Here is an 18,544-nt window from a genome sequence, read left to right as displayed (position 1 = left end):
AACCCATCAATTTGGACAATCTTTGAAAGAGGAATTATTTAGAGAGCAAATACAAAGATACTGTAGAGTTCTAGTCCACACTGATAACTTGAAAAAGCTGCATCTAAATTGGCAAGAGCAGGATTTGGTCTGATGCTCTGCCCATACCTTGGCTGGTCTACTGAAACTGCCAGCAAAAATGCAAAATGCCAGCAAATGTGTTATTCATTTATTTGAAGAGGGCAGTATCTTACTGCAGATGAAAAGATAATGCTAATTTGTTTCATAAAGTGCTTTCATTGAGTGCAATTAATGTTTTCCTATGAAAACAGAATTTATTTAGTACCAAATGATCTTTTGAGCAGATAAAACTGATTAGAATAACTTAATTAAATTTCTATGTAACACATTAAGGCAAATAAAAGCAATGAACATTTTACCTCTCCTTATAAATGTTTCCCATTGTAAAGAGTTTTGTTTCCATTGCAAAAATTAAGCTTGGAATGCTCAGGTTCTCACTGACACTTACAAACATTGTAGTCTCTGGACTACCCTGGTTCCACCAAGTACCAAAAGAAAAAGAACATCAGTGTAGCAAACTTTCACCACTAGTACCTCCTTCATAAATTATTGTTGCTTATTACAGTGGATTTCAGAGGCTCCATTCCAGGCCTGCAGCACCTGCTGGTTAGGAGAGCCTAAAATGCAGCCCAGAGGATCTGAGGTGTTTGCAGGGCACGTATTTAACTCAGTCTTGTCTTTGTAAAGAGACTCCTGCTTGATTAGCCTGTCCTGCTCACCCTCTGCACAGGAGTCAGCTAAGTCACAGCACTCAGAATAAACACCTGGGGGACTATTTGGACGTGGCTTCCTCAGTAAAGACCATCCCTTGGTTATCCCACCTAATCCAGGAATATGATCTGACATATTCTTTTAATTAGTCCTTTTTTGCATCTAAAGGATTAAAATATTGTCAGAAAGCAGCTTTTCAACCATACTCTTAAGAAAAAACACCACCATTGTCAAACTTCTTCACATGGCTTTCTATTAAACCTTTTCAATCCCAGTTTATCAGGGAATTCCCCTGCCAAACAAATGTTAGGGATCTGTCTGTGACAAAGAGATGTTACCTCATCACTAGGCCAGGCTGGCATTTAAAAAGTCCCTGTAGCCCACGCTGACCTGATAGCAAAGGGGCAGTTCCTTCCTGAGCTAAAAAAGAATAAACCACCAAGATGCTGCAAGTCCAGCATCATCCTTCATATCACAGGGGGAGGGAGGAGGAAGGACATTTAGTCTGGACAGAGAAAGAGATGCACATGGAGAAAGATGACTCATTCTTCTTGTGGGCTGTACACACTTTGTAGATGTATGGCATAGTTTCAGCCTGAGAAACCTCAAAGCCAAATCTCCAAGATCACATATTTGAGGTACAGAATTATCTCCTTAGATGACTCTCTCTCTTTTAGATGCCTGGTGGCAGGGAAGACAAAGAAAATGGAAATCATATACACACATCCAGTATGCATAACTTACTGTAATTTTTTTTTTTTTTGCCTTTTTTATGTGCCTAGAAATTTATATCTATAAGGTTTCATCTTTTTTTTCCCCTTTGGATGCCACCATTGGTGACAGGAAAAGCATCAACATTTGCAGCTCTGCATCAGGTTATGCCTGTGCATAAGCAGCAACACCTGCCTGATCAAAGAGCATTTTTCTATCCCTCAGACTGCTCACGTGATGTTCGTGGTGTACCTACCATAGACTGGAAACCTTTAACTCAGGAGATCATCAGAGACCACAGAGCAGCCTGGCTCACCCAAGTCTTGTCTGTTGTCAGTGGGAACTTCCTGAGACTTGGGTGCAAAGGAACCCATTGCAATTTTGGAGCAGAGGTAACCTTTCTTGCTTGTTGAAAAAAAAATCTTTTGTGGCACTAAAGCACACTTAAATATTTTTCACCAATACAAATAGAAAATTGTATATTCTCTGAAAATTCTGCCTTCCCACCATGCTTTGTAATTGCTGTTATCAGATCTGACAAGTGTTGAAAAGAGGGATTACTCCGAAGACAAACAGGAGAAATCACCAGAAGACAAAATATCACATGGGGTAACAAGCGATTTAAAAGAGGCATTAAGGTACCATTGTCTGGATAAAGTAGCTAATGAAACCATGAACCTTACACATCAAATGATATCTAAGTTGAGTTAATGTGTATTTTCAACAATTATGTACACCCCTTTCAGCTCAGGAACTTTCTGTGGTTTCAGTAAAAAAATGCAGAGGCGAATATGGTACAAAAATGACTGTGTGCTGTGAGAACAATGCTTAAAGGTTTGGGTTTTGGCTTTGGGTTTTTTTTGTCAATGCACTTAAGTCTGCTGGACATTTCAGTGGAGGGTAACCTACAGAACATCTTGTATCCTTGCAAACAATTACATTTTCTCCTGGTGTAAAGAGTGTATTTAGCAGCAATACATGCTATAAAAGCAATCCAATAGCATGATGGAGTGTAGGAATTTAGGTGTCAAGGTGCTGGCACTGGGGCTGCAGGGGTGGTCTCTGTGAGGAGGGGCTGGAGCTGCCCCATGCCAGACACAGACAGTTCCAATGGGATCACTGCAGGGCACAGCTCAGCCCAGCAGTCAGGACAGTGGTGTTGCAAGGAAAGTGTGTGTAAGAAAGGGAAAAAAACCTGCCCAGCAAGTGAGCAGTTTGGGAACTGCCATTTCCCATCCTCCCTGAACTACCTAGGGCTGGGTGGTGAGTCAGAAGTGAGGGGGTGAAGCTGAACCTGGGAAGGTGAGGAGAGGAGGTGGTTTAATTTTTGCCTTTGCTTCCCACTATCCAAATCTATTTGATACTTCAAAGCTTGTATTTTGCTTCATCTGGTGACATCAGAATGTGAGGCTGAACCTTCACTTAGTGCTCAAGTGCTCTTACAAACAGACAAGTGATGGCCAAAAACCAGTCCCTCTCTGATCATCACACAACTTTCCGGTCCCCTGGAAGTTAGGAGGTGTTTCTTCCATCAGAAGAAGAACTTGATCTTTGTTGGCCTGGTCCAAACCCAGGACAGAATAAAAATCCACTCTGATGAACTGCTTGTTGCGGAGCAGAAGGAATAGAGTGGTTTAGTAAAAGGAAACACAACACAGCTGTTTAAGTCCCCACCAGGCTGCTGCCAGATGAAAAATGGATGTTACTTAAAAGCAAAGTGAAAAATCAGTGCTACTAAACCCTAATACTCACTTTTAAATTTAAAATGAGAACTCCATAAATACAAAAGAAGTGAAGAAGAAAACTAGGCTAGGTTAATGAAATCCTGTCATTTACCACTGCTAGATTATAATTAGTGGAAACAGAGACAGGTTTGGTTTTGTTAATGCTGATTACAAGATCCCAATACTTTAGATGAGAGGGATGAGGTGGATATTTGTCGTAGGTACATTCTTCTTTCTTTCAGGATTTTTCATAGAGGAACACAAAGGAAAGAAGGAGAAAACAATTTCTATTTCTGCTCCTTGTTTTTCTCATGTGGAATGTGTTTGGAGAATTGTTTACCTGGGCTGATTGGTTGATTGGATTCTGGTGAGGATTGTTTGAGCCTGGTGGCCAATCCAATCCACCTGTGTCTGGACTCTCAGAGAGGGTCACGAGTTATGAGTTAGTTAGATATGGTAGTTAGAACAAGTAGGTTTGTAGTTTTAGTATCTCCTTTAAATAGTATATTAATGTATTATAGCATAGTTATAATAAAGAAATCATTCAGCCTTCTGTACTGGAGGTGGACATCAGCATTTCTTCCCACTGGGTTCGCCTACATTTACAATAGATATTTATGGTGGTGAAAATCACAATTTTATGTCCATGAAAAAGCAAAGCCAGAAGAAGCAGAAACTTAACTGATTGAGACTGAACTGTCCAGTCAAACAAGATTAAAAAATGCATATATATGTGTACATATGTATTGGGATTTTAAAAAGGCTATAGTAGTTTGTGGGCAAACTGTTACCCTTGTGACCACTCCACTGGGTTCATCAAAGGCAAATGATGATTTTGAATTTATTCTAAAACTGACCTGAGCAAGGACTATTGAGATGCACCTTTGAACTGAATTTAGCTCAGGAAAATGAACAAAGTGCACACATGAACTTACACAGATGGGGAATTTTCCTATGTTGAAACTACAAGAACTGTAAGGAATATCAGTAACAGCATAAATACAGTCAACAGACAACAAAGTTGTCTAAAACCTTGGATATTCACTGCCCTTTAGATACAATATCACTTCTGCTGAAAATTATTTAGTAGAAAATCTGCCTTCTAAACATGTCCAGTGTAGAATATAAAAATTCTTCACAACAGCTCAGTTTTAAAATATTTTAGAAATTTTCGAATTTTCTTTGGTATTTTGTGAGAAAGTCTGCACCTTTTTGGAGGTAGTTTGAAAAAGAACAGTAAGCAAAGGTACTTTTCTCTGAAACAGGTAACTTCTGCCTTCCACAGGCTTTTTATTCTTCAGATTATAAGCACACTCATGGATATATTCAAATGACTATGCATGAAAAAACATTTTAACTGAATATAGATCGCATGCATGCACACACAGAGGATTTTTAGTTGTATCCATATATGAGAAGAAATCATATGGAAGACTGGAATCTTATTTCTAGAGGTAAATTTTCTTACCAGCCAGTTTTTAAGGCATGTTGGCTGCCTGTAAATTTAAAAAGTTGCTAATTTTGCTGATTTTTCCTGTGGATAAACAGAGAGCTTCAGTCTTCAGGTGCTGTCAATCTGACATCATTTACAAGCACTAAAGATAAATTTTGACTTACCTTTGGAAATTTAGTTTCTATGACTCTTTCCATATTATTCCAGACAATAGGGCTATGCTTTCCACAAGAAGAAGAGTATATACAGAGACCCAATCAGATTTTGTCATCCCTAAGGCAGGGGATTGATGACCAAGATATCAGAAGGAGAGTCTTTCAACAGCAGTAGTATCTGAACGATGTATAAGGAAACAACTGGAACAAATAATTTTTAGGAAAAAATATGTGAGGTACTAATAAACATCACCATCTGACCTCTCACAATAGTGTAATAAGAAATATGATCACAAATTAAGGTGTTTCTAAAAGAGTGGGATGTCCAGAATAATGTGGAAGGAATCAAAGAATCACACACAACAGATCAGATAGAGCAGTACTTTACTACTATTAATTCCTTTCCACATTACTCCAGACAATAGAGATGTTTAAAGCAGGTCTACAGAGAAGATGAGTAGATTAAAAAAAAAAAGGAAAAAAAGGGGGCAGAAAAAGGGGCAATTCAGCTTCAGCACAGAAGATTGTCTGAAGAAAATGTGTTTAAAAGATGCATCAGCAGACAACTGGACCACTGGATATGAGTGTCCAGAAAACAAACAAAGCAAAGCTCACATGTTAACAAGACAAATTATAATTTATTCAATGGCCTTTTCTGCCATAAATCTATAATGGAGGAAGTAACCCTATATCATTTCTCAACACATTAGTCTCCTGTAAACACTCTCAAATCAGCCCAGATGTGAAGTGGAATTTCTGTGAGACAGTAAATCACAGCTGTATCTTTTAAATAAAATAAAATCTCTTCAAGGCAAAGCCATGAAGGGACTCACATACTTTTATTTTTCAGGAAAAGAAGTGAAAACACTACCCTGTAAGAGAAAGAAGAATAGTAGTGCGGGATCTCAGCTCAAAAAATTTTACTTCTCTTTGGAAAACAAATGAAAGCTTTGAAATACCAATCAGACACTGATGATGAAAAGGAAAAAGTGTCTGCGCAGTATAAAATCCCTCCAACATTAAAAACAAACAAAAAAGAAGTTTTCTAACCTGGGGTTTATAAAACCACCAAGATTCAGTTTGGTGAAGCACTGAAGATGTTGCCCAGAGAGGTGGCAGATACTCCACCCCTGGAGACATTCAAGATCAGGTTTCTCTGAGCAACCTCATCTAGAGGAAGGTGTCCTGCTCCTAGCAAAGGGGTTGGACTGGATGAGCTTTAAAGGTCCCTTTTCAACCCAACCATTCTATGATCATTTTTACATTGGTGAGAACAAAGCAAAAAAAAAAAAAAAAACTTTAAAAAATTCTGCCCCTCTTCCTCCCATTTCATAGTCTTAATTAGAGGGAAATTTATGGCAATGCCTTCCTTTGCTGTTTTTGTGTAAGTCTGAAAACACAGCTCACAAGGAACCAAAACCACTTGGTATTTATGTGCTGTACTGCTACTAAGAACACATAAGATGTTTTCCAGTAAGATGATAATTTACATTAGGATACTACAGGATTTTGAGGCAGCCTAGGACATGTAACTAATAATATATGAAAATTAATACTGGACTGGATTAGCATTATGCTATCTGTGACATTTTGCTGCTGAAGGTAAAAAGTGAAAGGCAGTTAACTATCCCCAGATAAAGGATCTCATTCTCCTTAGGTCTATACAGTTGTCTTTGCACTAGCTGAAACCAGGAGAAATTAAGTAGATTAAGTGAAGGAAATATCAGGTGTGAACTCAATGGTTTTTGTTCCTTCAGACTTTTATACCATATTCTAGCTAAAACCCCCAAGATGTAGCATCTAAGATATTTGATATCAGATAAATCTGATGTCACATTTAAGAAAATACTGTGAAAATTCATACTATGGTCTGCAAGAAAAACTCTTCAAGGAAGGAGACAGAGATCATAATGTGAGATTAGTCTAATTAAATCACTGACTTCCCAGAGGTTCCACTACTCCAGCTGCATCATAACAATGCAACATAGACTGTTTACTGTCTTATGGGACTGTGCTGTTCCTTAAAGGAATTCACTTATAAGTTATGATGATCTCTAACTCCTATGAATACTGCCAGAGTTCCTTTATAAAGTACCTACTTCAAGGCTTCAAGTGAAGCCCGTAGCACAATTTTCCACTTCTGATCATAAGAACTGAAGCAAGAAGAGACCTTCAGAGATTGGTAGCTCATGAAACCTATTTCCTCTAGCTCAGATGACAACACATGATTCTTAGCCATTTATTGCAGCTTACGGGCAAATGGAGTGGAACAGAATATTTCCTTACATTTTCCCCTCTTGCCTTATGAAGAAATGAGTTATGGCTACGTCCTTTTTTTTTGGTACTTTATTTTACTTACATAAAGTAAATAATAACTAATAATTGAACTTTCTTAAAAATAATGTCAACTGAGTTGTTAGATGATAAAATACAGTCACTGCTAAAATCTCCTCCATACACATTTTCATCAATGACATCTAGTACGATGTCATAGCTTGTTCTAATGAGCTCTCTCTTACACTTCTGTAAAACAGCCATTTACCTGCTTGAAAGAAAGAACCCTGTAGTTACAATCCTTCTAAACTTCACAAGTCTGTCTTTGAACTTATATCAGAAGATTTTAATACCTGGGGTTTAATTTAACTTCACTACAAAAATCCTTCCCCAGCAATTTATGCACACTCTGATAAAGATGTCTTTGTCAAGTTAAAAAATGTTACGGTCCTGAACAAAGCAAAAGCTGTAAGCTTGAAGGCTGGCTTCAAACACACTGAGGGAGAAAATTCCCTTTAGTTTGTTTTCCTGGGGCTACACAGAATCTGGGATTGCCAGGCACAGGTGTGTCAAAGTGTAGAGAAGTAGGAAAAATAGCACAAACAAAGCACAGGTCAGTAAAATTATCTTAATGCTATGATTGATAGATTTTATTTAATAGAGAATTTCTTTTTTTATGTACTAATCACCAAATGCAGGTATTGCCATGCTAAAAGGGAAATTATGCCATGCTAAAAGGGAAATAATTCACTATGTCAAAAGAATCAATGTTTTCCACTAAAAGTTAGAAAAGCAATGTGAAAGTGAACAAGTTGGTTATGACACTGCTCCAACTTCTCTATTTGGAGAGTTTCTACTTTTTTATGAGACAATTGAGAAATAAGAAGTGCCTATAAATTATTGTTACTATTATGACAAAACTTATCCATATGAATAACACCCTTAAACAAATGTGTAGGTAAACACTGATTTATAAAAAATTTATAGTCCAGTTCAAACAGCCAATATTGACAGCTTTCGTATAACACATGTGTTATACTGTAAAACTGAATAAATAAGACCTTGTCAGTTCTGTGTAGGGAACTGTCTAGTAATTTGCCTTCAGGTAGGGTTCTGTCAGGGAAAAGAAGTGCCAGATAACAGAGGCAGTTTGGGCTTAAAGACTGGAATGAAAGATGAGAAGAAAGAGAAGAGTCTGTTAAGGAGACTTTCCGCAGTATATAAATGAAGTGGAATTACTCTGGGTATCCCTGAAAATGAGTGGAATTTGAAGCTGAAAGCAACAAGTGCCAATGAAAAGGCTGCAAATTGGAGATGCCAGTTGAGAAAGAAAGGGGGGAAAAATGTGTGAAGGCAGACCAAGATGGCAGAAGTTGAGATGGAAGAAGCAAAATATACTGATAAATATCACAGTGATGAGGTTTGACATCTTCTGTAAGAGCTGCAAAGAGAATCCCCAGCACTGATCACTGCTGGAGGTTGAGCACAGGAACAGTGAGTGGGATCACAGCACTGGGAACACTAACACAAAAGGAAGGCCATGGCAAAATTTGGGGAAAATGCAGTAATTTTATTTTCAAAGTTGAACTTGAATGTTTTTTGCTAGACAATTGGTAGTCTGAAATACACTGCATCTGACTACCTCCAGAAGAGTGGCTGAAACAGAAGAAGTGGGTAAAGTTGCTCAGCAGAACATAAATAAGAAAAATGAGATAATTATAAACAAAAGTGTAGAAACTACCACTAAAAAAAGCAGTGACTGAGGTATAGATAATTTGAGTAACATAAGAAAATTAAAGAAAGCAATGACCTTTTTATTACAGCTTAACTGAATGGGTATTTTCTCGGAAAAAATGCCTCTAGTTAATAAGATATTTGGATATTTCCAGGGTATCAACAATATCTGTAAGGGAATGGAAGCTGTTGATATGTTTATATTTGATTTGCTTTTTATTTAAAAAAACGCACAAAACTCAAATTGACACAGAACATTAAGTGATTAAATTGGGAAATCTGAGATTTTGAAGATGCATGGTACTGAAGAAAGTCACTAATTCTGAAGAAAAAATATTAAAACTAACAAAATGTTTTGTTGTGGTCTCCTATTCTGGCAATGAAAGCATCAGAAAATTGATTGGGTCTTCATCTGTGCAGGCTGATTAAAGCATAACCCTATTGTCTGGAACAATATGGAAGGCAGCTAGAGGAAATAAAATCCACAGAAAACAAAACACAGTCAAAAAATATACATACGTATCAAGATATTGATGTCTTATGCAATAATTACAATGAAATTTCAAAACACAGAAAAGAATCACATGTGAAAACCAGTAAGATTTTGCTATTAAACAGCACAGCATTCTGACAGGAATTGCCTATCAAACGGGAGCACTGACAATGCTGCACTAAGTGCTTCAATGACTGCATTTTTATTTTCTTTGCTTTACCAAGCATGGCAGAATTAAGCCAAAGCTTGTATTAAAGTGGAAAATTCTTTGGGTTTTTCCAGTTTTATTTTGATCAAACCAGCATGAGTTCCTGTTGAGTAACATTTACAGGGATTTAATGCTCAATGTGTGAATGCAGGTTACCTTCCACTGCCAATTTAGCTTGGCTGTGTGCATTTACCATGTTAAATAAGTCTTTAGTGAAAGATTATTTTTGAGCTCTTGTTTTGCAGGCCAGGCGGTGTCAGAAGAACAGAACTCTGCAGTACAACATGCACAATACTAAATAATTTAGAAGGAAAATTTCTTACCTCCAGCAACTAGCCCAGACTCTCCTAACTGAATTGCTACCCCAAAGCCACCAAGCTTTACGGGGGCTGAATTCTCTTTTGAGGCAAGCAGTACACAGTGTGGCTGAAAAGACAAAAATCCAGACAAATTATGACATTGTTTAAGAAAAACAATCTGTATTTTAGAACTTACTTTCATAAATCTGTGAGCAGAGGTTAGATTTTGTTTTTTTTAAATAATTTCTTGATTTCGGTTATCTTCTTTTCTGGCATGGACTCCTCTTTCTACACTGGCTTCCCTTCTATTGCCCCAGACATAGCAAAATCCTTTCAGAACTTACCAGAACTAGCAAGGAAAACAAAGAAAAATCATGATAAAAAACTCATGTCTAAAAGACTCATGTCTAAAAGACTCATGTCTATAATTTCTTACCTGGTATTACTTTTCCTTTTTGTCTTTCATCCTATTAACCCTTACACTGTTTCAATTCCCCAGCTGAAATATCCTGCTTATTATATGTTTTGTGGGGTCTTATCCTTCCCACAGAGAACATAAAACTCTGTTTTGAGCCTTAATCACAGAATTCACTCAGCACTTCTCAAGTGCAAGAAAGAAAAGGAACACCCCTGGGACATTCCAGTGAGGGATATTCTTGAGGTGTCTAAACTGGATTCCAGCTATAGCCATCTATACCCTTCATTTTCCACAAATAAGAGTGAGGTCTAATGTATAAAAATGAAATAATATTACACAAAAATTCAGATGGGCACTGACTGCTGTAGGAGGAAGCAACGTACAGACAAAATCTATTAGAACACAATTTGGTATTAAATACACATACCCAAACAACTGCATTTAATTTAGAACTTCCTGCATTTACTCAAAGCCTCTCTTTTCAGCACCGTATTATTTAAAATGAAGAACCTCAAATTTGTATACTACTTCCTGAGAATACATTACTGCTTAAATTGCAAAACTAAGATCTCAAAAGATTACACAGGAGCTACCAGAAGTTCAAAGTGACTACTTGTAAAGTTATCATCTCTAACCACCCACGTATTTTTGTAAAAGTTTACATTATATGAGAACAAAGATCTTCAAAACAATGTTCTTGAGGTCTTCATTAAATTTAGACCTTGTCATATCAGGTTTTCTAGAATCCACTCTTAAATTTCTAATTTATAAATGTAATTTTCAATTCCTATGCCCCACTTGGAAGAGTATTACCAGGTGGTATTGCTGCTGCATATTGTATTTCACTTCTGCCTTAGTGAAATGGTTAAGATGCACACTTTGGGCACTTTCACATCCTCTCATCACTGTCATCTGGAGTGAGAAAAAACAACAATTCTAATCCCAGGCAAGGAGAAAGGCAGATAGGAGAACTATATAGACATTTACAAAATGTCCCATTCCACAGTGGTGCTGATTTATCTTTACCCTCTACTTGAAAAAAGTGACACTATTTCCAGGAAGTATTAAAGAGATGATAAACTGTACCAACATCATTATCACCCGAAAAGTCACTGGCACTGCCCACCAGAAACAAAGTCTTTGAGAAAAAAACTTCAAATCTCCAATCCAGAGCAAAACTGAACCTCTCTCAGTAGAGCCCAAATGAACTGGGTATAGCCAGTTAAAAATGCCTTTAAAAAAAAACAATGCAAACCAGTTGCAACACCAGTTAAAACTTCCCCCTGTTGCCAATTGTACGAATCAGCTGGAGCTCACCACTTTCTGAGAGAAGCTGCTGCTGCAGCTTTCTAATAAAAGGACCTGCACGTTTCTCCTCCCTGACTTCACCAGTGGATTTGAGAACCAGCAGAACTTCTTAACACATAAATGGTAAGTGACTTCTTTTACACTTAAGCTGTAGTTTTCTTAATTGCAGAGGTGTTACTGACCTCCAAATCCTTTTCTAAGTATACCTGGATTTACGCATGTCTGCTTGCTTAGAGGTGACACAGCTTATGACAGTGAAAAGTTTTGTTCCTGATCCATTTGCAGCGTAACTCAAGTTTCTCTCTCATTGATCTAAACTTCCTTATGCAAGTCTCCATATCAAACAATTTCATAGAAAAGCAACTTAAACATGAAGTCATTGCAGTAGATGGGTTTCAAGATGTATTTGACAACATTGCAGTTTGAAATCAATCTCTTGAAATTACTTGCCCTGACAATATCATGTGGCAAGTATGAGAACAGCTGGTTTTGAAACTGTGAACGTACCCTACCAGTTTAATGTAATTGTAGGGTCAGACAACATAGGATGTTAAAATATTTTAGACTCTCCTCTCAAGAATTCAGATTCTGTAAGTATATTAGGTCTTCTTAAGAATTTTGCCTGAAGTGTTGTCATTTTCACTGCTGTGGCTGCAGCACAGAATTAAATATAAATTTGCATTTTTTAAGATCTAGAATGCAAATTGCATGGCCTAGACATAAAAGTTATTTTGAGATTACATATACAGCAGTGGTTTTTTGTTTGCTTTTTTTTCTATAACAGTTGCCAGTCAACTAAGTTCAGTGTCAAAACCACTTCTGAAAATTCTGTGAGATTACAGGAAAAAACCTCTTTTGTCTGTAAAACAAAAATATTCTAAATAAACTTTTTTATGGCATTTCTTGTTGCTATGACAAACAAGTTGAAGACTAAAGTTTTATCATCACTTATCAGCGATAACCTTCATGCGACTGCTCTCCAAACCACACACTTCTGGTTTTCCTTTGTTGGTCAAGGCTGATTTTAACTTTCACATTGTACCTTCCTGGTCAGCAATAAGCTTAGTGAAATTAAAAAATATTCAATTAAAGCAAAGAAAACCATGAAAACAAGGAAGGTTTGAAAACAACCTGTTACTGCATTATTGTGATTTCCAGCTAATAGTAGATTGTGGAATACTGATTTGTGAATAGCCAAGAAAAGGAAAAAAACACATTTATGTGAAGGTACAGATTATTATAGACAAGCTACTGCAATAATACTGTCTCACAGGGTTACTAATAACACAGTACATAGCCAGATGAGTTTAGACTTCCTTTAATATACTTCTATGTACTCTGTGTCAACACTTGAGAATACTTAGTTATGCTTACCTGTCCCTGCACCTTAGGACCAGAAATTCTGGTCCTAAGAAGTGAACTTAAAAAACTTATTTATTCTTATAGATAAAGAAAATTCTTCAGTTTGCAGGAAAATGTAATAGTTGACTTTTCAAACAACACAAAACAGTAATAAGGCTGTAATTACGGAAATATTTGAGTACTCTACACTATCTGTTCTTTCTTGCCTGCAGATTACCTAGACTTATATTATTTTATGATATCTGGCTGAAACCCCTTCTATTCAGCTACACCAATACTTGGTGCATTTATTCCTTTTAGCTACTGCCTTTTATGTTTATACCACATTAGACTGTTAGGCTATAAAGCAAAAAGACACTTGAATGGAGACTGTATTCTTAAAATCTCTCTTTGTCTTTTTGCAGAACAGCTAAAACCCCTTTGCAAATGATGGCTGCAACTTCAGCTGATTTACCGACCATTGGTCCACACAAGGAAGAATTCTGGAGTAACCAAACCAACCTGACCATAAATGCCTCAGAAAGTCACAATGATGCCAGCTGTTCCTTGGATGACAACAACTCACTGTCACTTGCTCTGATAGTTTTTTACTCCATTATTTTTGTAGTTGGATTGGTTGGCAATATTGTAGCCCTGTTTGCTTTCCTGTGCATTCATCAGAAGAGGAATTCTATCCAAGTTTACTTGCTAAACGTAGCTGTTGCAGACCTCCTGCTCATCTTCTGTCTTCCCTTCCGGATACTCTACCATGCCACCAACCGCTGGATGTTTGGGCGGATTTTTTGCAAGGTTGTGGGAACTCTGTTTTACATGAACATGTACATTAGCATAGTACTGTTGGGACTAATTAGTCTGGATCGTTATATAAAAATAACGAAGTCTGTGAAGCGTCCAAAGATGTTAACCACTACCCGGAGCGTGCAGATCTGCTGCACGGTGTGGGCGATTGCACTGACAGGATTTATAGTGGTAGTTGCACCATCTTTCTTTAAGACTGAGGACAGCAACTCTACCAAGTGCTTTCATTACCGAACCAAACAGAATGCAGAGAAGACAGAAGCAATTTTAAATTATATCACTGTACTGATTTTTTGGATAGTTTTATTCCTTTTGATACTTTCGTATGTTAAAATTGCCAAGAACCTTCTGAAAATTTCGAGGAGAAGGGCAAATTTTCCAAATGCAGGAAAATACACCAAGACAGCAAGAAATTCCTTCATTGTTCTCATAATTTTCACCGTCTGTTTTGTGCCTTATCACATGTTCCGGGTTGTCTACATCACATCACAGTTACAAACCCCATCCTGTTATTGGATGGAGATCATTCACACCTGCAATGAGGTGATGCTCATATTTTCATCATTTAACAGCTGCCTAGACCCAGTTATGTATTTCCTAATGTCCAGAAGTGTCCGTAAGACTGTATTCCAACTGATTTGCAGAAAACTTCATGGAGAGTCAAGCCTAAACCTGGAGAGCACTTCTGACATAAAACTTGGCCAGTACGCTCAAGAGCGATTATCTAGCACCACTCCTCACTCCAGCTACTCAAGGAGGAAGTCCATGATTTGAATGTTTAAATGGATCTCTGTCACTCCGGGTCACCAATTTCAGATCACAAAATCCTCTACTCCACAGCTACTAACTCTGCCTCTTTCCTCCTGTTAAGAAAAACGAGAAGTATTACTTCTGTTTGTGAAAATGAGAAGTTACTTTTCAGAAGAATTTTTTTGCTCTTGTTTATCCAAGAACACAAATTAGGAAGTTCTCACATTTTGTGTTGGACTAAACTAGAACACTAACTCTTTAGGGAGATTTCCACAAAGGGGTTTGAACGTGTAGAAGTAAACTTGTATATACACATTAATATTAGTAGCTTGGGTATGTAAATAATAGATTAATTTTGCAAAAAGTAAATCCTGTCCTATTTGAAAGATCTAGATACCAGTACAGATTTTATGTATTTTATCATTTTCTCTGTTTTCATAGGTTTCCAAGAGATCAGTATTTTTACTATATTTATAAATGTATTTTAAAAGAAAATATTTGAGAATTTAGCAACATGAGTCAAAAATGAGGAGAAGAATATAACAGCTATCAATTCAGTTTTAAGTACAGGGGACAGTCTTAGTTCTATTAAGCAGCAAAATTAAAATACTCAATCCTACTAAGACCCTTGTTTTACCAACATTTTAATGACTGTCAAGGTCAAACACCTGAGGAAAAGCAAGCAATGCTTTCAGAAAATTCAAAATAAATGAAGGAGAGATGATGTGGATATTTCCTAAGATTTCCTTCAATGTGGCAAATTTCATGACTGCACAAAGCAGTTCAGCAAGGAACATCAACTCACAGAATGGAGCAAAAAGATCAGCCAGGCTCAGGCACTGGTCTACTCCTTGATTTCCAAAGCCACACATTCCAGTTGCATGCTTCCTCCCTGGCAGGAGACTTTTCTTTCCACGTGATTAAAATAATCTTGATAATTGCTGATGCCATGTGAACAGCAATGTAACAGCAATGTTTCATAGCTACAGCTACATTCTCAGATACTAAACAGCTCCATGTATTTAGGCACAAACAAATTCCAAAGTGTAACATTTCTCAAAAACCAGAGAGCTGAAGGTGGTGAATGTCTGGCACAAAGACGACTAAAGCAGCACAACCATGAACAATTTAAATGTCTGGCATAACAAACCAGAAAAGTGAAAGAAATAGAAGCCAGACATCAAGCTCTGCAAAATAATGATTTATTATCTTGACACATACAAACAATACTGCTCAAGTAAGCAGGTGTAAAGAAGTTGGTTTTAATATGACTACCAGTAACTTCTGTAACAGATCATGTGACTGTTAATGCCAAATCTGTGCCAAAATGTGTGGATTTTTACTAATTTCATACAATATTCTTATTCTTATTTTACAGAAGATACTCATAATACTCTGATTGACCAAAGTAAACATAAGGTTTCACCTCAGCTACATATAAACTAAGTTTAATTTTGATGTGAATTTACATCATTCAGATTTGATGGAAGTGGATATAAACACATCAAACAAATTACAATGACTAGCCAGTCTATTTTGTTTCCCTTTTTTTTTTAATAAAAAATTAGGAGGTTTCCTTATCTTCAAAAGAAAGACTCCCACAAACGTGTAATTTCATAAAGATATGATGGTAACTGACTTTTTCTTAAACATTTCAGCATACAACGGAGGTGTTTGTACAATAAGTTCTGACTGATTCTCACAATAATTGCAGTTCATGATCTTTTATCTATCATTTTGCCATCCTATTGTATTAATGCTTCTCTTGGTTTTGTATTTGTCCAGTGCAATTTTATTATGCAATACTGTAGTTCTACATAATTACATCAATTCTGGTACATCTAGTAGAGTTTATAAACCATAATTTCACAAGATATATATGTTATCTCATCATTCTTTCTTTTCCATGCTTATTCTGTGAGCAGTGGGTTGATGATACTGAACAGCAGGTTGGGGTGAGGGTGTGGGCTGGGCAGCTCAGGAGAGGACAGGCATGCACAACAGCAGCTTGAACAAAATGTGATTTCTAAAATTCTTCTGAATGGTTAGACCAGAATTTTTATTTACAAGGTTTGTAATTCATGGACACAGCAGTATTACCAAAACAGACTCAGATCTCTTCAGAAGATCAAGTAGTAGTACAAGGGTTCAATACTGAAAATCCAAACTGCATTAAATTAATCAACTCTCCAGCTCAGAAATGAAAATCTGAAAGGGAAGAGATCTATAAGAAAATCTCTAAGAGCAAGCATGGCACAAAAGAGTGGAACAGGAATGACCACATGATCTTGACAAAGTGCAGCATTAAGGGAGCAGCAGTCAGAACAAAGAGACAACCACAGAAAGCAATCAGAAAATACTTTTGGATTTCTACAACTGTATAAATCAGTGCTTCAAGATGTTGAAGGCCAGATGTATCAACTGGCTTAGAAAGGGATCTGAAACTAGACAGCACTGTCATGTAGGAAGCAGTTACTAATGGCCAAGAAACAAAAGCAGGTATATTTACTCTTTTGAAAAAATATTTAACCCTTGTGTATTTTTTTTCTGCAATCAGTTTTCCCAAATTTGACGGTAAAATGCCAGGCCTTACAAGAAAATATTACTAAAGAACAAAACAGTCCAGAAACATCTTGGGGATCTGCTGAAAGTCACATGGTGTGATGTGTCAAATGACCACAGAATCAGTCACTCAAATAGTGTCTTACTTGTCCTCTTCCCAATGCTTCCCGATTACCTGAGTCTTCAGGTGAATTTTAACATGAAGGTAACTTAACATGAAGGTAATTCTATTTATTTTGCTTTCTGTATTTAAAGGTTAACTCAACACACATCCCCATATAACTACATGAACCTCGTCTTCCTCTTTACTCAAATCTATAAACACATGAATTTCGACTGGTGTACTAAAATGTAGCAGTGTTATGCTGGTTTTGGCTGGGATAGACTTTTTCACAATATGGGCTGTGGTTTGGGCTTGTGATCTAAACAGTGTTGACCCCAGGGATGCTTCAGCCATTGCTAAGCAGCACTTGCACAACGAGCAGGACTTCACTGTCCCTGAGAACGCCCCAGCAGCGAGAGGCTGGGGGTGCACAGGGACATGGGAGGGGACACAGCAGGGACAGCTGACCCCATGGGTGCCCCAGAGCACATACGTGGTGCCATGCTCAGCAATATAAGCCAAGAAGGAAGCTTGGCTGTGTTGCTATTTTTAGGAACTCACTGGGCACTGATCAGATGGCGTTGCTTTCTATCACTTGTTTTTTTTTTTTTTTTTTTTTTTTTTTTTTTTTTTTTTTTTTTCTGCCGGTTTCTTTTTTTCTTTTAGCTTATTAAACTCTTTCTCACAAACCATGAATTTCCACTTTTACCCTACTGGTTCTGCCTCCCAGCCCACTGGAGAGAAAATAAGTGAATGTGTGTGAGACTAAGCAGGAGGGAGCACCAGAAGGGGAGGTCTGCTCTGCAGCACAGCAGCCAAAAGAACAAGAGGGGAAAGAGGCAAAAATCATTAACAAGTTTTCTCACTTTTACCCTTTTGATTGTCCTCCCCATCCCACTGAGGGGGAGTGAGTGAGCAGCTGTGAGGGCTCACCTGCCTACCAGGGTTAAACCACAACATCAGCTTTTTTTTAACTTGCAAACTGGTGTTTCTGAGGGCAAACAAACAGCAATTATAAAACAGGAGTGCAACTTATACCACTGAAAAACAACTGAGAATCACATTATTCCCAGAACTGGGAGGTTCACGTATGGAAGCTTTAGTCTGATGCTCTGACAGCACACAAGGTTGTGAGAGACAGTGTCAAAGCCTTGCTGAAGTTGAGGAATTTCATCACTAGGAACTTGCTGGGTTTTGTGTTTTTTAGGGCCAGGAAACAAGTTGTCTGTATATAATGATGAGATGCAACATATGCTGCCTATTGGCAATATAAAATCTAGAACAGTTAAAAATTAAGAGTGATCATCGTTTGAGAATAGTGAAAATGTAAATCATTGAGGTGAATGATAAACATAAAAATAATTATGAAGAACTTAAGAGTGTATGGCATAAAAATGCAGGTGTTCCATTTGAGTATCTTC

General features: G+C 37.3%; 2 protein-coding genes across 11 annotated transcripts in view; one reads left to right on the top strand and one right to left on the bottom strand.

Moving 5' to 3' along the window:
- CASK (calcium/calmodulin dependent serine protein kinase) overlaps positions 1 to 18,544 on the bottom strand; it is a 187,041-nt gene that overhangs the window by 73,979 nt on the left and 94,518 nt on the right. For all 10 annotated transcript variants that reach the window (XM_053969729.1, XM_053969732.1, XM_053969734.1 and 7 more), the window contains exon 6: positions 9,847 to 9,949. In XM_053969729.1, coding sequence (XP_053825704.1) covers positions 9,847 to 9,949 — 103 coding nt within the window. The remainder of the gene's footprint in view (positions 1 to 9,846; positions 9,950 to 18,544) is intronic.
- GPR34 (G protein-coupled receptor 34) lies at positions 13,337 to 16,332 on the top strand. Its single transcript, XM_053969739.1, has one exon. The coding sequence runs from the start codon at positions 13,337 to 13,339 to the stop codon at positions 14,480 to 14,482; it is 1,146 nt and encodes a 381-aa protein (XP_053825714.1). The 3' UTR covers positions 14,483 to 16,332.

Source organism: Vidua macroura, chromosome 2 (genome assembly GCF_024509145.1).
Source record: "Vidua macroura isolate BioBank_ID:100142 chromosome 2, ASM2450914v1, whole genome shotgun sequence".
NCBI classification, from domain to species: domain Eukaryota; kingdom Metazoa; phylum Chordata; class Aves; order Passeriformes; family Viduidae; genus Vidua; species Vidua macroura.
Note: the sequence above shows the minus strand (reverse complement) of the source record. Positions and strands in the feature narration are given on the sequence as shown.

What these genes read in the sequence shown, in the direction of transcription:
- GPR34 (XM_053969739.1), top strand. Translation starts at nt 13,337, where the DNA reads ATGATGGCTGCAACTTCAGCTGATTTACCGACCATTGGTCCACACAAG.